General features: G+C 34.4%; 1 protein-coding gene and 1 long non-coding RNA gene across 2 annotated transcripts in view; one reads left to right on the forward strand and one right to left on the reverse strand.

The window, feature by feature from the left end:
• Positions 1–23,747, reverse strand: part of LOC133329373 (peroxidasin) — a 47,443-nt gene that overhangs the window by 5,727 nt on the left and 17,969 nt on the right. The window contains exons 6-8 of the mRNA XM_061537849.1: positions 16,600–16,812; positions 12,668–12,843; positions 12,265–12,446 (exon numbers count right to left, since the gene is read on the reverse strand). Of these exons, the coding sequence (XP_061393833.1) occupies positions 12,265–12,446; positions 12,668–12,843; positions 16,600–16,812 (571 nt within the window). The remainder of the gene's footprint in view (positions 1–12,264; positions 12,447–12,667; positions 12,844–16,599; positions 16,813–23,747) is intronic.
• On the forward strand, positions 17,318–17,652 carry LOC133329381 (uncharacterized). Its single transcript, XR_009754309.1, has 2 exons — positions 17,318–17,562; positions 17,600–17,652. It is a non-coding gene; the product is annotated as an uncharacterized LOC133329381 (long non-coding RNA).

The raw sequence follows: 23,747 nt of genomic DNA on the forward strand, positions 1-23,747 counted from the left end.
TCGAATTTTCAAGAACGTCTTTCGATATTCTTCATAATTACTTTGTTTATTATCCCAAAGCCAAAATTGTCTAGAATTCCAGAATTTGACTTTCTCTGTTGACACCAAATCCTGTAAAAACTAGAATTTTTAGACGATTTTTCATTAGGTTTCGAACAGGTTTGACAAAATTGAAAGTTGACTTTTTAGTCAAGGGTAAAAATCGACTAATAGTCGGCTTTTTGGTCAGTTGCAAAAAGAAAACAATCGACATGGATGGACTCTTGCAATGAGCACAAGAGGAATGGACAAAATATTAAATAAATAAATAAATAAAAAATAAAAAAATATAAATAAACAATAGGGATAAGTAAATCGACTTTTTGTATTAAAAAGTCCCAAATTCGAAGTCGAGTTTTAATCTTTGAGGAAATCGCAAAGTCGAATTTTCAAGAACGTCTTTCGATATTCTTCATAATTACTTTGTTTATTATCCCAAAGCCAAAATTGTCTAGAATTCCAGAATTTGACTTTCTCTGTTGACACCAAATCCTGTAAAAACTAGAATTTTAAGACGATTTTTCATTAGGTTTCGAACAGGTTTGACAAAATTGAATGTTGACTTTTTAGTCAAGGGTAAAAATCGACTAATAGTCGGCTTTTTGGTCAGTTGCAAAAAGAAAACAATCGACATGGATGGACTCTTGCAATGAGCACAAGAGGAATGGACAAAATATTAAAATTTCGCTTAATATTTTTATGTTTTTATACACGTGCAATTGTGTTGGAATTTGGGGGTTTTTCATGTTAATTATTTTCTAAAAATATTTTATAAGTTTTCATCATCTATATATATAAAAGAGTTGCGTTATAAGTGACTGACTGATCATCAACGCCCAGACGAAACGGCTAAAGCTGGAAACTTGAAATTTGGCATGTAGGTTGGGTTTGGTGGGGAGGCGTGTGATAAGGCGGGGTTTTTGGAAATTCGTACTAAAAGGTACTAAAAAGTACTAAAAACTGTATTACGCGGGAACGGTTAGATGTAGAACTCTGAAATTTGGTATGCATCTTTGCCTAGGATGAGTGAAGTGGTATGTGTGCAAAAATTTTGGAATTTAGTACTAGAAGGTAATAAAAAGTACTAAATATTATATTTCAATGGAACCGGTGAAAATATATATCTGAAACATGGTACGTAGCTTAAGCTATTACAAATAGAATAATGTGCAAAAATATTTTTTGGAAATTAGTACTAAAAGGGTACTAAATAGTACTAAAATTTGTACTACGTCGAAACACTTGGAACTACAAGTCTATAAATTCTGTATGCAGATTTGCAAATGATAAATAACTCAGAATGTGCGAACAATTTTGGAAATTAGTACTAAAGGTACTAAAAAGTATTAAATATTATACTACGTAAATATTATACTATGTAACTTAAGCTATTACGAATAGAATGGTGGGCAAACATATTTTTTGAAATTAGTACTAGAATATATTCAACAGTTATAAAATGCCTAAATGTTAAACTTCGCATATAGCTTTAACTATTACAAATAGAATTTAATGCATAACATTTGGAAATTAGTGCTAAATAATAAAGTACAATAGAACTGGTATAAATAGAAATCCAGAATTTATGTTGTAGCTTACTCTATTGCAAATAGAATGCTATGCATAATTCTTTTAAACTTAGTAATATATACTGTAGCATAATGAAACCTGTGGGAATTGAAATTACAAATAATATGCTATACAGTAATCAATTTTTGGAATTAGTACTAAAATAGTACAAAATATTAAATTATAATGGGAGAGATAAAGATTGAAATCGGAAATTTAGTCTGTAGCTGAAACTATTACAAATAGAGCGATATGCATAATATTTTTGGAAAATTGTACTAAATATTGTACAGTGAATGGTAAAAAATATAAATGTAAGTTTAGAGTGCAAAAATGTCCAATTCTTAATACAAATAAGAGGCTTGGTTTATTGGAAATTCGTACTATATGGCACCAAAAATACAAAATATTGCACTGTGTAGGGAAAAGTATAATTCTGAAATTCGGCATGTAGTTTTGTATATTATAAACAAATAGAATACGAATGGAATACAAGTACTAAATATTGTGTACGGTAGAACGGATAAATATAGGAACTTATTATTAGATACTTGTCTAGAACTATGTCAATAAACATTTATACACAAATATTTTGTAGAACTAAGTTCTAAAATGTATTAAAAAGTACACCACATTGTATACGGTGGTACGGGTAGATATAGAATATGGGTACAATACTTTTTCTATGAAAAACAATGCTTTTCGCAAAGTATGATATTTGTACTTAAAGTACTAAATATTGTATACGACAGAACGAGTAGAGGTATAGTCCCGAAATTTTGTATGTATATTTAGCTATAACAAATTAAAGAAGGTTTTTTTTGAAAATATTTAGTGAAAATTACTAAATAGGAAACGAGGATATAGTATAAATACCGAAAAGTTTTTTCATTGGGGATTTTCTAACACGTAATGCACCAGAAATACTAAATTTCTGCAATTCTAATGGAAATCTTCGCTATAAAGTCATGTCTCTGCATAACAAATGATGATAATGGTATGGGACTATTTGCATGTGTCCATCGGGAGGATCGAGAAAATAGTGCACATTCAGAAAATATAAAAATAAGTAAGTTGTACTCGATTTAGTATGATAGAAGCATCAACGTTTCTGTTCGAAAGAAATACGGAGTAAGATCAGAGATTCTGTATAAAAATAAACATTTATACATAAATATTTTCCAGAAATAAGTTCTAAAATGAACGAAAAAGTACAATACATAGTATAAGGCGGTACGAGTGGATATTAAATTTGGTAAGAGGCTTTTTCTATGAAAAACAACAATTTTTACACTTTTGTTTGGCATTGACATTTAAAGTACTAAATATTGTATACGACAGAACGAGTAGATGTAGAGTTTTTTTTAATTTAATGGAAATTGCTTCCTTATAAAGGCAGGTCTCTGTATAATAAATGATGCGCTGTGCAAAATATAAAATTACAATTTCGTGCTATATACACGTACCTTAACCTACTACTTTTTCCCATTACAGGAAGGAACAACATAATTTGAGAAACTTCCTATTTATATTAGTCAATTTGAAGGATCGAGACAATAGCACACTTTCCGAAAATATTAATATAAATAAGCTGCACTCGATTTACTAGGATAGAGGCATCAATGTTTCTGTTCGAAAGAAATGCGGAGTAAGATCTGAGATTTTTTTTTCCAAAATTGAAGATATGGCACCTATCACTATTTAAATTGTTTCAAATTTATACTTAATCCAAAAGTATATTGTGTAGCTAAATTAGTGTTTATTTATTTTAACTTTTAAAAGATCCGCTAACGACGTAGCGGGCCTATGCTAGTAATAATATAAAAAAAACATAATCTAGCCCTTTAAAATATATGTACGTAATTGGCCTTGTGAAATATAAAATATTTTCGAAATCTAACCTGAACATTTGTTTGGAGTATATGAAATTTTTATGCTATAATAATTGTATGCTTCAGTGAAGCAAATGTGGTACTTGTGTAATACAATATGTCTAGCTTTTTTTTGATGTGGTTCATGTTATATTGCTTGTACGACAACAATATGCTGGCATAATACAGTTGTCGGTTATGCAAATATTTCAGTGTAAATGCATATACATTGATTTATTTTCGAATTATCATTCCCGCAATTCTCATGAAAATTGTCCATGTATTTTATTCTGGCGAAATTCAAAAAACTTGATTTATTGATTAATGAAAATTTTAATTCCCGGAAAATAGATAAAATATTCTTTAGATGGCCATAGTTGGGGTTATAAAGCTAACCAAACAAATGGTAGGGATTTTCTTATAAAATTGTGGAAACATTTTACTTCACTACGATTTTTGTAGTGAATATCAGACAGTGACAAAAGCTACCAATGCATAAAGAAAAAGTCGCAGGTTTATTCGTGAAATACCGGCTGAAATGTTTGAAAGAGCGGATGAACCGTTTGAGGCGCTGTCGTCTTAAAGATTAAATGCATTTATTTAATTTTTATGTACGTGTGTTTCTTGACAAAACTCTTAACAAATAAGTCTTCATATTCTTGATCAAAATATAAATCTATAATTTTTATAATATCCACCAAAACAGCTATAATCTTTTTACAGTGTTTACAGTTACAGACACCTGTTGTAACTAGTTCATCTATTTTGTAAAGCAATTCTTGAAATTAGTGGAGTAGAAAAAAGTTTAGTCTCCATTTTTGTTTATTTCAGTTGTGAAATGTATGTACTTTTAACCTATAAAAAATTAGCTGCGAAGACCTGCGGTCCTAAGAGTTATTTAACTTTTTTGGTAAACACCTTTTAGAAAAATATGGCATATTCATGACATGGTTGGAAGCGAATGGTCCAATATGTTATTTATACAATTAAATAAGTTATTGAGGGCCAAATAGGAAGGAGAAGATGGATTTCGAACATAGTAATCATACAATATTTTACATAAAATTTGCAATTAAGTGGTAAAAACTTTATTCGAAGCGGATATATGGAAGAATTGGTATAAAAATATAGCTTTTAAATAAATTTTCAGTCAATTTTAAGACTATACTAATTTATCAGATTATTTGAGACATAACCTTATAATCTAAATTTAGAGGTCGCACATAAATTACCTTTGTGGAAAAATATTAGTTCATGGCATACGATATTCAAAGTGCAGTACAATACCTTTTGAGCGACTTTCACAAGTCATGCCACAAAATAATTAGCAGCAGCCCGAACTTTTGTTAAAGAAGAGTAAAATAAGGATTTTATTTAGTATTTTATATTTACAATTTTTGCGCTTTGTTGAAAGTTGTGCAGACATAGCTGCAATATATATTTCGAACGGGTGTCTGATTGAGATTAAATGTTGAACAGTGCGGCATTTCTTTTCTTTCTTTCAACGCCAACGACTCTAAATCTGCCCGAATGAATATGTATGGATTGATGTTAGTCGGTTCACTTATAAATAAAAATCGGATATTTAAGTTCGTTTAATTTCATTTTAGGATACATATGTAGAATTTACCCAAAGTGGTGAAGGGCATCATATAGTCAGTCCAGTCCGACTTTACTACTGCCCTTACTGGTTTTTTATGAAGCCACGAGCTGCTTTACATGTAGGTGTATCTTAGATCAATCATGATTTGTGGAAATCGGATCTGTATTAAATTGTATACTGCTGCTTGTGTAGGATCGGTTTCGTCAATTGATCCTTTCAAAAAAGTACTACGCTCTTATCAATTGTATATTTTAGACATCTTTTAGAGAATTCAGATATGTGACTAATGCCAATATTGCGATATCTAGTATATGCCCTATGTATGTCCTTGGAAATATGCTTGAATATACTCTGATTATTTATTACTTTCATCAGCTTTTCAATCACTCTGAACACACAGTGACAATAAAATCGAAAATTATTGTGAAATGTGTTGCCTAGAACATGCAAAAATATCTTAAAACATGGCTGGCAAATTTACCGAACACACTGGACGTAGATGAATCATCCATAATATATTGGAAGAGTTCTGTTGACTTTGGTGTGTGCCTTTAGAAGCTATACAGTTTATATATTTTGTATGTACGCATCGAAACCCCTCCAACAAAATATGCATACAGACACATACATACACGAACAAATTCCATGTATTACCATGGGGCATTAGCCATGTCAGTGAATGCAGGATGTTGGCTTTTGAGGCTTGGAAGCTATGCCGTAAACATAATGAGTAAAGTTTTCCCTTCTTATTCTTCTTCAGTGTCGTTGCTGTTGTTGCCACCGATGTTTGCTCTAACTTAAACATTTTTGTGGGACAAAGGCGATAGCAATGAACCGACAGATTAACACCACTCCCAACTAAATAAAAAGGAGAAACGGTTCATTTTCAAGCAACGAGTAATGTTATGGAAAAATGTTGCGAAACTGACTTTATGGGAGCTGTTCTCTGCGACATAGAAATGCAATTACTTTTAGCTTACCTTTACTACTTTTTAACACTTTGTCTATGTGTGGTTAATTAAATTTTAAATTCTTTTTGCAGAAGAAAAAAAAATGAATGAAAAAAGAGAAAATAAATGTATTACGGCAGTGACCCAGCAGACGCTTGTCATGGAAATTTACCCCAACATTCAACAGAGATTTGGTTGCACTTATAGTGGTTGTCAGCCACCAGGATAAGTATAATGACGACAATTACCTGCAAAATGATGAAAATGACAATGGCGATTCCATAAACTTCAGGCTTGGTGGGATTATAAGTGGAAAAATTTCTTCATGTAACGCAAAGGCTTTACGGCATAATCATCATTTTTAATGTTTCTTGTACTAAGCAGTTGATTATTTTTTCTTTACCTGCAGCACAACATTTTAATGGGCATAAATTGTTGTTGAGAGATATAAGAAGTAAGAAGACAAAGTAGTTATCTCTATATCATACAGTATAGATACCAATATTTCTGATAGACGTTTGCCGGTACAGATTCATATTCAGTTTTTTGCAGGTTGTTATCACATTTTCCAACCGATAAGGTGGCAATTTGACATTCCGCGTTATTGGAGGGTGAAAAATATATTTGTTGATAAATTTCTATATAGGTCCATGTAAATATCCTGCTTAATTTTTGGGAATTTTGAAGTAGCGGTAATTTTCTTGAAGGATGAGACATATGTTTGCAGAAAATATTCGATATTGATTTTTTGACATATTCCCCATATAATGGTTCTGTCCCAATTTTTTGGTATTTTGATGGTTTTAATCGCATTTTTCTACCGAAGCAGCTGTTGAATTGCATTCTGGAAGGTCTAAAATGAAGGTCTAAAAATGCCTTTGCAGTAATGAAAGTTTTAATGTATTTTTTTAATTTTTTTTTTCAAGTTTCTAAGTGCTTATTCCTAACGAAGTGGTTGTAAATTGGCGTTCGGTGGTCTTGGAGGGCAAACAATTTTTCGACGGTGTATATATAAGACATGGGTCTATATAAAATATTTTCGGCAAATATTTCATACCTTTCAAGAACCCAAATTCAGCAACTACGGATTTAAAATGCTCCTAACCATATCATGGTCTGCATATTCACTCACTCTGAGCACGAATTGACGGCGCATTCATGCTCAATATGAATTTAGGCGGCTACACCATCCATCCAATACCACTCTTGTTTGTCGTGGAAGCTGCTGCTCTTCTGCAGCTATCGTAGGCGGGTGATCACCGAGGAATCAATTCACACGATATTCTCGAATTGCTTCAAGTGCATCCGTGTGAATACGACTCAATCCTGCTTGATAGGCCTGTTGATCTAGAGGCTCTCTTTTGTACCTTTGGACCTCTCTCTACAGATTATTAAGATCCTTCCTGAAATGCCTAGCGGTGGGCGCCTATCCATTAGGCAATAATTTGGATGGCTACTTCTATAACATCCAAGCAGGTGTTGTGTGTTGACGCACAGGAAGGATCTATCGAATGTGGCACCTAGAATATTGGGGTAATTGGTGGTCTAAATTGTGGACCCATGGTCCTACACATTCAAATGTGATGCATATCCGCTTTCCATGTGGTAAACAGTGTGGCCGTTGATTTAGTGGAAAGTCAGCTATATCCACGAGATAGTTCTGCCTCTCGAAAATGTCATCAATTTTGGGTCTGGCGCCATGATCGTACAATCATCCGACTATGTTACGATCTTTACGCCATCCGTTGGGTTTGAAATTCCAGAAAGGTAGAGGTTAAGCAGTTTCGTAGATATCACCCTTCCTTGGGAGTCTCCCTGTTTAACACTTCGGTTCTCCGACTTCCTGTTTCTGATTTCCGCATACGATAGGCGCCCATTCATATAATTCACGATTCAACGTTTCAAACATGGCTCGAGGGTTGTTCTTTCGACGTCCAGATTCCATCTGGATCAAGCGCCTTGGATGATTTTGCGCATCTGCTGACACTTGTAATATCCTCCAACGAAAGTTTTGGTGATTCCTCCTCCACTTTAAGAGATCTTATACGACGCAATGCTCTTCTATTCGTTCTGTCACTCTCGGTGCGCTATAAACATCCAGTTGAAACAATCAATCTATCACCTCAACGCCGTTTCTTCCTGGGTTCGAGAGCGACTTAACCGTTGTCCAGAATTTACTCACACCGGTACTGATGTTGCAACACTTCAGATATTCTAGTCCTTTTTTCCGCTTGTGCTTGCCGACTAACCTATTCACTTCCATTGTCAGTTCGCTCATTTGCTAATCCCGCTGTCTCTGCTGGGAAGTTTGGTCTTAATACGTCAAGCGGCTGCAGCAGTGTGTGCTGTATATCGTATTGCCGGTCACGTCTTACTTTGGTCCTTTTTTTACTGTTTTTTACCACAATTTGATGGTATTACTTCCTACGCAATATCAAATCACATTAAAATCGTTGACATTTTTATCGAACTATATTTAAATTTTATAAAATTAAGGTATTTTTCCAAGATCTTTAGTAAGCGTTTAGAATAGGATATGAAAAGATCATTAATTAATTCTCCGTAAAACATTTTTACTTGTTTTTATTCAAAAGAGTCGAAATGTAGAGACGAAGTATAAATAAAAACCAGTGACCGGAGCAGTATAGTCGGACGCGGCCGACCATACGATACCCTACACAACTTCCATGAAAATCTAACATTCTGTGGTTCTATATTCTGAGATTGGGCAATATTTCCCCATATTTGCACACTTTTGACTGGCTAGAGGTCAGCAAATGTTACTAATAATCAGTACAGCCCCTCTAATTACTTGCCAGATTCCCTTCATCGTGGGTTGTGTTGTGATGTTCGCCTTTCGACTCGAAAAATACAAAGAATTAAGTTTTCGGTCCACTTCATCCGAAAAATTATTATCTGATCATCACCTAACATTTTAGGCGTTGTCCTTGACCATAACTGGAACCTCATGGATTCAAAGCGATCAGCGCTATATTTCCGCCATCAAGTGTGGTAATAGGTTACTAAATAATATATGAATATGTAAGTACCTGTAAATATTTTAGTGTAACTCCCGCGGCCTTTGGAGCGACCAGAAAAACCGACAAAAAATAAAGTTTTTGTTCCATTTCATCCCCTAAATATTAACCGATCAATAAGGGTCTTCATTGGCCAGAACCCATTTTACATGCAAAATTTCGTGAAGATTGGTCCATAACTGTGGACTGTATTGTGTTTACAAATTATAATGGACAGACGGACGGAAACACATGTCTAGATCGATTCAGCTGTTCGAGATATGACGATCGGTATACTTAAAGGTGGGTCTAAGACCAATATTTCGCGGCGTTACAAACTCCTTGGGCTGCACAAAGCTATAATACCCTGACAACATAATTGTGTAGTTTTCGGTTTATTGCACCCCTGAATGAAATCTCAACTTCACCTAAAACTATAGGCGTCATACTTGATCATAATCGGAACTTCATGTACAATTTCAAAGCGTTCAGCGCGACATTTCCGTCCTTTAATGGAGTAATAGTAATACTATGCACATAGTCATACCTAATTACGTATAACTCCCACATCAGAGTACATACAGCCAGATTTTCTAGTCGTTCTTGAGGCAATTATTATATGCAGAATATCACATATTTTAGAAGGTGAAGGGGATCTGACCAAATACTTAGAGCGGCTGTTTAGATGATGATCGGTCAATATTCCGAGGGTCAAATCAACCAAAACCTAAAGTGACCAATTTTTTTTATTTTATGGCGTAAAAATTCACTTCAAGAAAAAAATTTTGGACAATTTGCCAGGGTTAGAAAGTGCAGTTGTTAATCTATAATCGGTAAAAAGCGTGCAAATATCTCGAAATATTGCCCAGGCTCAGAATATAGAACCGCCGAAAGTTTGCTTTTCGTGGTAGTTGTGTAGGGTATCATATGGTCGGCCCGTCGACTATACTGCTCCTCTCACTGGTTTTTAAATAATAAAATAATCAAAAATAGTTAAATTATTTCATCGAAAAAAACTATTCGTACATATAAACATTTTTGAAAAATTAGATTTTAAATTTCAGGGAATTTTATGTATTAGCCACAACTTTACATTTTTGCCGTGTTCTTTGAGCGAAATTTTTTGTAAATATTGTCAGGGTAAAAATTACCTTTTGTGAGGACTGTTATCGTGAAGTATTACATATTTTTGGAGTAAGTTCCAAATTAAAATATAAACATGTAACCTGGAAGTTGGGACCGAATAAATAGTTTGCTATATCCATAGTTTGCTAAAAGAGTGCAAATATCTATGATAAAACTTCACAACCAGGAAATATGGAATGGAATTACTTTGAAAAACCCTAAAATTATTTGTTTCTCCAGTTGAGTTACGATAGATAGACGGCGAGTATTGCCAGCCTCGGACAAAATAATAAACCCGTGTATTGAAACTTTATAATGATGTATTTTAAACAATACATAATTATAAACATTCAATGATTGACTTCTACCAATAGCCTTAGCAAAGATGTTTCTTCATTGCGTACAAATTTCAGCACCGTACAAATTGCAACAAATATACAACAAAACTAATGCAACTGAAATAGCAAACAGAATAAATGACCTGTAACTTTTTATAAAAATAAACTTATAGTGAATGTTTTTTCTGCCATAAATCGGTAATTTATTCACTAAAAAAAAAAAACAAAACAAACACTTGGACAAAACTAAATAATTTTTTAATCGACGGTATAACCATTATTATTCATTACGGCAGCACTACTCTACTACTCCACACACCCTGAACCTGTGGGAAGAGGTTATGTTTGTTTCTTTGTGAATCTCTTTTGCTTTTGCTATCTATGATTCTACAAAGATTTTTCTTTTTATAGGATGAACATTAGATGATAGTGATGACCATTATGAAACCCTGAGTTTTGACTCCGCAACCAATCTTTGACATATTTTGGTGTACGTTTGAAGGTTATTGGCAAGTTGATACACCTAACAAAAAAATCCGATCCATTACTTCAAACATCTCGTAAATATATGGAACTTCATAAAAGAACAGCCGATCCTTTGGACGATTGATGGATCTTTTAAGCGGGAATTATATCATAATATATTTATCCCCTCCAATGGGGAAATCGAACAAAATCTTCTTAGTATTGAAAAAATGGTGCTATCCTTATATGAAAGCTTTGTTAACTCATGTACTCATGGATATTGATAATTTTACATCGGTGGGTAATTTGGCTTAAGTCTTCAAAATACCGAATATGTAATGGTACCGTTATGTGGGAGCTATACCAAAAAGTATATTGGCAATGATATTATATATGGAATTCCCTAATAAAAAGTTATCATATTTATTGGGAGGAGAATCTGAAAATCAAATTAGAAACCGGCCATAACCAGTAAAATACCGAATAATAGGTATATATGGGGGCCACAGGGAAACATGGGACAAGTTGATGCACCTAACAACAAAATCCGATCCATTACTTCAAAAATCTCGTAAATATATCGAACTTCATAAAAAAACAGCCCATAACTTTGTACCCTTCTCCTCCATGCATGTTTTCATGTCTGAGTCTTTGTGATTCTGTAAGAGCCTGTAGGATTCGAAATAGGAGTAGATACTAAAACTTAGTAATTATAACTCCCTTATCCATAAATTATTTATTTCATAATGAATTTTGCTTCAATACTTTTGTTTGTTTTTCAAAGGTAAGTAAAGTATCCGATTTAAAATTGAAAAAACCAATACGATATCTTTATTTTTGAAAAAGTTGTGAATTACCCACACCAAATCAGTTTGGCTGCAAATTATAAAAACTTTTTGTGAATTTCCCTATCAACTAAAACTACCTTATCGAACTGAGCTAAATAAGTTGTTAAGGATCGACAAACCTTTTCACATAGCGTTATATGGCGCATACACAAATATAATAGAAAAAAACTTTTCATTTGTGATTGTCCTTTGAAATTGAAGTTTTCCATTTCCTTGTAGAAAAACATACCAAAAAAAGAAATCTCCACATAAAAGGAATCGAATTGTAGTTGTCTGTCTTAAATTAACTGAAACATAAACTTGCAAACAAAACTTGTCCATTTCAGATTACTTTCCCTTGCAACAACATGGCAGAATCATGTCAACCAGAACATTTTCTCTTTTACATAAAAAAATTCTCGTTGAATTGCTTGTAAAGTTTCTTTCTTTTTCCACTTACCTTATTGTCACAAATGCAGATGCCGTCGCTCTACCAAATTCATTCTTCACCGAGCATTCATAGCGTCCGCCATCGAATATGGTCACATTGCGTACAAACAAACTACCAGTACCACTGATTTCATATTTGTTCGTTAACAATACATTCGGATCAATTATACGGCCATCTCTGCGCCAAGTAATCTGAAAAAATACAATACAAACATTCAATAAAACAGATGACGACAGATGTACAAAAAAAAACACCAATGACCCTTGATAGATGAATGGGTGGGTTTGGCAGGGTTGGTTAATGGAACTTGAATTGTTCTGCCCGGTTAAAAATCGCCAAGCCAACCATAAAAATACATCCTACCCAAAAGTAAACTTCAGTCTATTCAATCGTCCACATCTGACTAACTCACCTGTATGCCGTCTGAATCCTCTGTTTTGCAGGGCAATTCGATGCTGGTTCCGCTTAAAGCATCCAGATCGAATGGCTTAATAAGCAGACGTGGAGCACTGTTAACCCGTTCCACGGTAACGGTTGCCGATACCTTTGTGTGTCCATTCTCGTTTTCAGCAATACACGTATAGACGCCTATCGAAAACAGAAACAGAAGAAAACGAAATAAAAGAAAGTAAATTAAAAAATCATTACTAGAGCTGTACATCAGTCAGCCAGCCAGCCAGCACAGTTTCCAGCGCTGTAATAAATTTCAATTTATTTTTTGTTGTGTTTATTCGTTTTATACAATTAAAAATTAATTCATTTATTATTCACATTCGAGACGATTGATTGTTTTATTATGTGGCTTTTTGGCTCAAACTAATGATTATTCTGTGTACATTTGATAAGCCACGTTAAGTCCTTTCTCATGAAAATGACTTTAAAGTGTGTTAAATCGAGTGATGTTATGCACCATAAAGCGGACATATGCAGAACATTTTTTCTGTTTGTAACACCTTGAAATATTTACCGAAGACGTCATAATGTAAATATATATTATTGATCAAAATATAATTCTATGTCGATTTAAATATACTCCTCTCTCTGTTGAAATCAAGATAGAGCTCGTAACATAAGATAGAGCATAGAAACTTAAAACACATTGCTACTACTCCTAGGATATTTGGTATGTAACCGTACCTCTCAGATTTCGTATATAAAACTCGGATCCAAAATATCAATTTACATAGTAAACACATTGTTAAATTCGGCGAGGTCGAACTTTTTATACCCTCCACCACGTGATGTGGATTTAAAATTTCTTAATTCGATCGGGACGTTTGGACTTTTGATGGAACTTTTAAGCGGGAATTATATCATAATATATTTTTCCCCTCCAATTGGGAAATCCAGCAAAATGCTTCTTAGTATTGAAAGAATGGTGCTATCCTTATATGAAAGCTTTGTTAACTCATGGACTAATTGATATTGATAATTTTACATCGGTGGGTAATTTGGCTTAAGTCTTCAAAATACCGAATATGTAATGGTACCGTTCTGTGGGAGCTATACCAAAAAGTATATATGGAATTCCCTAATAAAAAGTGATCATATTTATTGGGAGGAGAATCTGAAAATCAAATTAGAAACGGGCCATAACTAGTAAAATACCGAATAATAGGTATATATGGGAGCTACAAGGAAACATGGGCCAATGTTGATAATGAGGGTATATACACTTTGATACGGTGAAAATGTGCCTCATCGAAATATTGGTTTTAGACCCTATGTTTCTTTGGACCAAATCCGTTTCAGAAAATTTGAAGTCGATTTAGCCATGTCCGTCCGTCTGTCTGGCAGGTGTGCACGATAACTCTCGAAGGGAATAATCGATTTCGTCCAAAATTTGCACATCTTAATATTTCTTCCAAACTTAGTTCAAGTTCGAAGATGGGGAATATCGGTCCACTCCTTCTCGTACCTCCTCCTCAGATTCAAAATATAAATTTACATTTTGTTGAAAAGTGTGTCCAAAAATCCCTAAAATACCGAATACTCGGGGATACTGTTATATGGGAGCTACCCTATGGGAGTTATACCCGATAGGAACCAAACGTAACAAATTACAGCCATTCGGATTAAAAAATGTGTTCTCATTGCGTGCTACATCTTACTACTAATCATGGCATAACCCGCTATATCTTTTAAGGGCCTATCGATTACAATCGCTTTAAATGTACATCTCAGGATAGAGGATATAAAAAGATCGGGCCGGCCGAACTATACCACGTTTTTTAAGAGTTCAAATGAAACTCCAATTTTTATAAAGAGTACCAAATTGAATCAGGTATGGCGTGTACACAATTTGTCAAGATCTGTTCAGAATAATATATAGCTTCCTTCTTCGTGCGATTTCATGTAAATGGTGCACCAAGGACCCTGTTTATTTTCGATTGAAACATTGCTATGCATCTAAAATGACGTATGATAACATTTTCACTCGATTACATTCAAATAGTGTCTGTTTGTCTGTCTACGAAACTGTGGAAATCCAATCCGTTCAGATTTATACTCATAAAAAAGCTATGGTTCTATAATATTTCATATTTAATTAGATGAGTAGAATGGCTGATCATGTAGAATTGACATTATTTTATTGCAGATGATTTTGAAAGCAAATGCTATTGTCACCATATTCTGACTTGTCACCATATTACCTCTTGTGTCACTATTTGGTAGGGAATTTAATTTGTTTTTTCAAAATAGTTTTTTTTTTTTATTCATATAGTATAGAGCAGCAGTGCCCGAAATAGGTCTCATGGGCTGTCGGTGTGTGTCAAATTGCTCACATTTGTAAATAAAAAATATTTTCAAAATTGTCATTCATTTATTTTTGTTTTCATATACAAACAGATAGAATGGGGATATTTTTTGCAAAAATTAGTTCGGAACAAATCAAAATATTTGACCTATACTATGGCGGGAGGGTAAAACAGAAACAAACATACCTTTATATGGGAAAATATATCAGCAACAACCATATTTGCATTGAATATAAAATGTTTTTCTTTCTTAAAATTTGAAAATAAAAATTTTTACAAAATTTTTCACAGAACTTTTGAAAATTTTGTATTTGAAACAAATACAAACACAAAAACTTCCACACAAATAAAAGTTTTTCTAATAGAAAATATTTTATAGAAATACATTCAATAAAATATTCTCTTGTGCTCTAACTTTAAAATAGTTTCTGCAAATAAATTGACTAAATTAATATAGCCTCCATCTTATGGTCAAAAATGGAATTTTTTAAATAAAATAGACTAACAAAAAATTCTTCTGAGGATTTATTTCGAATATATACAATGGAATTGACAATTTAAAGACTATGGATTAACGAAATCCGATACTATATAAACATACTATAACAGGTCGTAAGCGTATTCGGAGACGTGTATTTTGTCTACATAAAATCGCAATTATACTATGCAAAAAACCAGCAAGAAAAGGTCGGACGGAGTCGGCTCCGATATGATACACTTCACCACTTTGGGTACATACAAGAGATGTTAATGTGAACAATATCCTGTTGATAGATGAGACATAGCATCTTTGGAAGACCATTGAAATGAAAGAAAGTTTCGTTAAAATCGGTTAGTCCATTTGCATGTTATTATAAAATTAATGTTTAACGCAATTTTGATCATTTTGTGGGGGAGGTACCCGAAGGAGTGGACTGATATTCTGAATTCAATACGCTATGAAAAATGTTGTCTCAATCGGGCAAGGAAGCTGTATCTAAATCTTAACTGATTTTCTCCAACTTCAATAAAGTTCGTTTTTGATAATAAATCCGAGTTTTCCAACCGATTAAACTTACCATTTGCATATCAATTATTGCAATTATTGCCATAAAAGGGCTTAGAAAATCGTATTTCGGATACTTTTCTGTACATAAACCCTATAATCCCCATCCAATCGAATTTGCTACACACTGAACACTTTTAATATTAACCCACTTTTTGAAAAAGCTTTTAATGCCTTTGTCTAAAAATATCTTTACAATCATACCCTGAGGACACAAATATATATTATTAAATATCAAAACCGTCTCTTTTACTATCTCTTTGATAATTGAAATCTTTTGAATGTACATCATTTGTCAATTGCGTATTTTTTCCATAAATGATTCAATTCATATCCGTTGACACTTGCAGCTAAATACTTGTTATACGACGTGCTTTGAGTCACAAAAACGTCAGAAAAAAATCGATATTAACATTAAAAAAGAGAAGTTTATTGCTGTAAGAAAATTTAATTATTTTCCAATATAGTCTTGCCTAAAGCCACTGTGCAGCCGTTTCATTTATTCATTTATTGTAGGAGATAATTATTATGGATTTTTACCTGAATCCGATTCCTTTGCTTTATTCACAATCAATTCTGTATTTTCATTTTCCAACACGAGATGGTCATTGTCGGCCGATGTTGTTATTGGTTCGCCATTAAAATGCCACGTTATAGTCGGTATTGGATTACCATCTGCATCGCATTCAAGTACAAAATTTTTGCCAACTTTTATTGTTTGATTTTGTGGGGCCATTAGTATTTCGGGTAATTCTGAAAAAAAAAAAATAAAAATAAATATGGTATGACAATATTTTAATATTAATTAATTTAATTAGAAATACTGATGGTTAGGTTTAGGTGAAATTTAATGTGTATTCATAATGTTTTAATTATTTTATTTTTGTTCTAATACTAACATCAATTATATACATTTTCAGCCTGTTTTTGTAAAATTCCAAACGAACGAATTCGAGTGACTTACGACCAAACTCCTTGGTTTTGAAAAATATGTCATTTATTTTTGTTTTGAATCAGAAAACATTTATAAACATAAATAAAGGTTTGGTCGTAAGTCACTCGAATTCGTTCGTTTGGAATTTTACAAAAACAGGCTGTTTATATACAGTGTGAGATGAAAAAACTGCAACCAATTTCAGACTGCTGTTATTTCTAAGCCACTCGTCCGACACCTGTTATTAATAATTATTCCAGTGACAGCTCATTTTATATTGTTTACAAGTGTATAAAAGCATTTTGGTGAGAAAGATGTTCGTAGTGGTCGAAAAATGGCTCGTGAGCTAAACATATCGCAATATTGAAAAATGTGCTCGGGGTAAAGCCATTGAAATTCCAAAATGTGCAAGAACTTACATCGCAATAGAAAGAAAATAGACTCAAATGAGCTAAAGATTTGCTTCGCTGAAAGTGGTAAACTGCCGAATTCTGTTTTCTCAGATGAGAAAACATTCGTTGTCCAGCAGTTTGTAAACAAACAAAATGATCGCGTTTACTTGCCAAAGAGTTCGGCTGAAAATGTGCAACTTCGGTTAGCCACCAGAACTCAAGCGCCGGCAATGGTGATGGTGTGGGCCGCCATAACAGCCGATGATCGCTCTCCGCTCGTATTAATCGAATGTGGCATCAGAATAAATGCCGAATATTATCGCGAACATATTCTGGAGAGTATATTAAAGCCTTGGGCACGCAAACATTTGGGCCGCAGGCCTTGGACATTCCAAGATGACTTAGCACCATCCCAAGAATGGTTACAAGATGAGGTTCCTCGTTTCATTTCACCTTAAGCAAGCGCTTCGACGGGAATGTGGCCAATTCGAACAAATCTAAACTTATTCTAAAATTTTATGTTATTACCGACATTTGTTGCTTTATTCAATAAAAAAATGTATAAATTATGACGTTTGACTTTGCTGCAGTTTTTTATCTCACCCTGTATAGAGGTTTTTAATACACAAAAAATATCGGATTATTAACGAAATCATATTTTTGTGCTAAATAAATAAATTGCAAAATTTCGTGCTAACCGAAAAAAATGTAGGGGCTTTGATACTCTATTTACATGAAATCAGACGAAAATATATATGGGGGCTACATCTAAATCTGAACCGATTTTTACGAAACTTAACATTTAACATTCTAGACTTAATTCAGTACACTATGCCAAATTTCGTGCAAATCGAAAGAGATATAGGGTGCACTAAAGCCACCATTCACATAAAATCGAATATAAATATATATGGGAGCTATATCTAAATCTGAACTGATTTTCAGCAATTTCAATAGACTTCTTCCTTGGGCCAAATAAATGAGCTGTGCCAAATTTCATCTAAATCTGATTTTAAATGCGACCTATACATTGTTTACAATTTAACATCAACAGACGCACGGACGGACATGCATAAATCGGCTCAGAAAGTGATTCATGCATATTCTCAAAATTACACCATGGGTGTATCTCGTTTCCTTTTGCCTGTTACAAACATATGCACAAAGACCTAATACCCTGTATCACAGTGTGGTGAAGGGTATAAAAAGTGTAAGTCGGTGTTGCCGATAGACAGAAAATGTTGATCGGTTGTGGGATAGGTAACAGAAGGAGTGGACCAATGGGTCCCATCTTCGCACTTGATCTAGGCTTGATTTCAACTTTTTTGTAGGGGAGGTACCAGAAGGAGTGAACCAATATTCCCAGTCTTCGGTCTTGAACTGAGTTTGGTAGAAATATTAAGATGTGTATAGTTTAGATGAAATCGGATTATCCCTATGATAGTTATCGGGCACACCCGCCGGCCAGACTGATAGACGGCCGGACATTTGTAAATCGACTGCAAATATTTCGATGATCCACATTTCTAAGGTATATATAGCGTATATACCCTCATCCATCAATCCAAGTGGGACCAAGAACAAACATATGCCTAAACCAGTGAGCGGAGCAGTATAGTCGGACGGGGCTGACCATATGATACCCTACACAACTTCCACGAAAATCTAACTTTCTATGGTTCTATATTCAGAACTTTGCCAATATTTCGCGATCTAATTCTAATATTTTAATATTCAGTAGACGGGGACTGTACTTGTCCAGATTCTTTACCGTGGGTTATGTTGTGATGTTGGGCTTTCAATTGTAGCCTATAGGTCGAATCGAATAAAACACAAAAAATGAGTTTTCGGTCCACCTCATCCCAAAATTATTATCTGATCATCACCGAAAATTATAGGTGTTGTCCTGGACCATAACTGGAATCTAATGGAAAATTTCAAAGCGATCAGCGCTATATTTCCGCCCTCTAGTGTGGTAATGGGTTACTAAATAATATCTGAATATGTAAGCACCTGTAAATATTTACGTATAATTCTTACATCTGAGTACATACGACCATATAATTGGTAACAATTTAAAGGTCAATCACTCCTCTTTAACATACGGTCAACTTCTCGGGTCTAGGTCCTTCAGGAGTAAATATATACGCCAAGCTAGTCGAGATATGGACGATCGGTATACTTAAAGGTGGGTCTAGGACCAATATTTCGCGGCTTTACAAACTCTTGGGGCTGCACAAAGCTATAATACCCTGACAACATAGTTGTGTAGGGTATAAAAAATCCAAAAGCTAATGGGTACACCCATTATTGATCATTTGTGGGATAGAAAAAAATTATCCGTTGTTTAATTAAAACGTTTTTCATTATAAAGTACAGAGATGTCGAGAGTAATTGCTCGAAAACGAATGTGCTGACCTAAATATGATGAAGCTATTCATTTGTCTTTTCTTTCCAAGAGGACTTTTTAAGGAATTCAACATTTAATTCATGGAGTTGTGTCATCGTTTCATTAACTTTAGACAAAATGAATTTCATATTTCGTGGTTGAAATGCAAATGCCGATTCGAATTTAAACCACTCCTCACCAAACAATCAAAATATCCTAGAGCTACACAAAGAATCTGTATCCTATCCACTGGTGAGCAAACTAACGTGTATGAAAGACAACATAATTATTTCAAAACTAGATTTCAACTAGAGTTCTATTCCAGAATTTGAAGTTGTTTGCAATGAAGATGAATATGCTCACCAAATATGTAGTGCAGAAGATGATGATATGAGTACATATGCAGTTCGTTATGGAATTTTCTATTTAGCTAGGAAGTCCATAGATGAATGTGTGAATTATTCTTGCACAGGCATGATTCAACAGGGGAAGAACTGTGTGTTTGGAAATGTTTCCTTTTTCCTGTTGTCTTTGCAATGCGAAAATCATAATTCATTGCCCGTTGTGTTTATGGCAAATCACCCCGATGCAAAGTGGGGTGTGGTTGAATTTATTTACCCAGTTTACGCTTGCAAAGGGTTGACTATTAGACACATTTAATCAAACATAGTCAGCGTAGGAGGCAATGTGCAATAATGTGCATTAACAGCTCTTCAAAGCTACCACATATATTTGTCGAAGATAAACAATTACACACACTTAGAGTGGGAATTGATATATGTACATTGTACACCAGCGTCGGTATACGTGTCATGTCAATGTCTGCGGAACAATGCCGCCATCCATCCAAACGTTGGATAAACATAAAAGTCAAACATGTCAGCCATTGAGAGTGATGTGATATGGCACCAGCAACCAAATGAACATTAGCCATTTACAATGATGGCTGATAATTTGCATTTAGTGTCAAATTATTAGACAGCAAACAAAATGCATTATAGATTCGATCATCCGCTCTGTGTACAGCATGATGCATCGGAAACATATCCATACTTTGCAGTGCAAACATATACATTAGAATGGGTGGTATACATACAAGGGGTATTTTTCTTAAATATTTAAATTAGGTCTTAAACGTTTTTGCTCCCAGTCGAATTTTCATTTATCCACAAAAGATTCATTTTAAAAACACCATTTAATGGCAAAATTACTTTTCTTATTCATCGACATTTTAACCAGTGAGCGGAGCAATATAGTCGGCCGGACCGACCATACCCTACACAACTATTACGAAAATCTAACTTTATGCGGTTCTATATTCTGAGCTTGGGCAATATTTCGCTATATTTACACTCTCTTGACCGACTAGAAGTAAAAAAATGTTACTAACATTCAGTACAGTACTTCTAATTACTTATCCAGATTCCCTTCACCGTGCGTTGTATTGTGATGTTCGGCTTTCAACTGTGACCTATAGATTGACATAAAAGTAAGTTTTCGGTCCACTTCATCCCAAAATTATTATCTGATGATAAACGAAAATTAAAGACCTTGTCCTTAACCATACCTAGATCCTCACGGAAAATTTCCAAGTGATCAGCGCTATATTTCCGCCCTCTAATGTGGTAATGGTTTATTAAATAATATATGAATAAGTAAGCACCTGTAAATATTTATCCCACAACCGAGTACATACGACAATATAATTGGTATCAATTTAAAAGCCAACCACTCCTCTTGGATATACTATTAACATTTCGACTCTATGTGCTTTAGGAGTAAATATCTTCGCTATAGAACACAAATTTTGTCATCTTTCACACAAAAGTCAAGGTCCATTTGACCCGCTAAATATTGGCCGATCTTTACCAAAACAGGCATGCTTATTCTTTGGCCCAATCCCCTTCTCCTTCGAGATGTTTGGGCCATAATTGCGGCATCTGAAGCGACCAAAAAGACAGACAAAAATTAAGTATTTGGCCCATTTCACGGACGGACGGAAACACATGTCTAGATCGACTAAGCTAGTCGAGATAATACGATCGGTATACTTAAAGGTGGGTCTAGGACCAATAATAAGCTATAAAGCTATAATACCCTGACAACATAGTTGTGTAGGGTATAATTAGAAGGTTAAGACGATATGTGCCAACTCAACATTTAGGAATAAGAGGAATAAGTCTCTGTGTGAAAAACTAAAGTCAATAGTCAATGACTGGAAAATCCTGGAAAAGACCCACGAAAAACACATCGACATATTCAACCTATTCGTCGATTATAAAGCCGCATTCGACAGCAGCCCTATCCGTTGAGAGGTGTTTAAACCCGTGTTTGCGTTTGACATTCCTGCAAAATTAATACGGCTATGCAGGATAACATTAACTGCAACAGGGTCAGCAGTTGAAGTCGGAAAGTACCTCTCAGAGCCCTTCAATACCGAACGAGGATTCAGACAAGGTGACAGTTTGTCATGTGACCTGTTTAATATCCTGTTGGAAAAGGTCATACGAGATGTGAACAGAAATGGCACTATGAAAAATAATGTTGGCCAAATGATACTGCTAAGGTCTGAGTAAGCAACTCAAAATCAAGGCCACCTTTCGTCAAACCAATGCCACACTCTACAAGACTCTGATATTACCCGTGTTGTTGTACGGATCTGAAGCATGGGTACTTGCGGAAGATCTATGAGCCGATCTGCGTCGACATAGATATAGTCAGACGTATTGAGCTGCAGAGACTACGTTGGTAGTCTTCATACATTTTGGGAGAATGTATGAAGATGCCCCAGCTCAAAAGGCATAACAAATTGAGCCAAGTGATGGTTCATTCAAGTATTGTCTTCTACTTGAATGAACCATCACTTGGCTGGGAAATTGATATTTTAAATTAGATGGGATGCGCACAAGACTGACGCTCTTGGAAATCTTTTTTAAGCTCGGCTTATGGAACTACCGTTCTGTCATAAGCCAGCTAAGTAAGTAAGTAGGTTCTTCATTTCACAGACGCGTCCCTAAAAATACATCATATCTCAACACCTAATAAACGTACCGGGCGCATTCTTCGGTGGCGGATAGAGGGAAGATTGATGATCATACTAATCTATTATAATTAGTTTAATCTAATGGGGGGATAGTTTGATCACCCACCTTTAGGGCCTAGTCTCCGTGGACCAAAACTGACTACTGACTAAAACAAATATGAAAAAATTTACGATGCAGGACCTAAATAATTTTGTAGTAAAATCGGAAAGGTTCGACTATATGATATCCTTTATCACTCTTGGTATATACAAATCAAGCATAATACTGATACTGACAAAATAACTTGTTGTAAGTTTACAACATCCCTTCGGTAGACTAGACATAATACCTTTAGAGCCTAAAGTCTTTTCTACCCACTAAAAATCTACAATACAAATTTACAGTTAATTTGTTTGGAGCACGTGTCCAAGCTCACCAAAATACCGAAATTTGGAATGTACTGTTATATGAATCAGTACTGAGCATATTTAATAGGAAGATTTGACAGCCCGTGAGAAACTGAAAATCAAATGAGAGCGAATTTAGTTGAAAAACATGCCCCAAACCGAATAATGGGTTTTGTCATTATATGGGGGCTATCCGGAAACATCTCGTTTGTCTGTTACAAACATATGCACAAAGACATAAAAGCCTGTACCACAGTGTGTTGAAGAGTACAACAAGCAGACCCATAAGGAGGTGATGGATGCAATTACAACTACGAATTATATATTTTAAAATGGGTTCCAAATGGTAAATATCGGTTCACTTTTTGGTATAATCATCATACAATGACCGGCCAAATGTTCGTCATTTTGACGGTATTTAGACAACAACGGCAACTATGACTGATTTCATTTTTAATAATAATAGAAACGTGTTCGCAAAAACATAATACATTGTACTGTAGTACGATGTAGGCTACGTCACTAACAAATTCAATCGTTGTG

This window comes from Musca vetustissima, unplaced genomic scaffold (genome assembly GCF_032173495.1).
Source record: "Musca vetustissima isolate MV318-11 ecotype Yass unplaced genomic scaffold, APGP_CSIRO_Mvet_v1 utg2026, whole genome shotgun sequence".
Lineage (NCBI taxonomy): Eukaryota > Metazoa > Arthropoda > Insecta > Diptera > Muscidae > Musca > Musca vetustissima.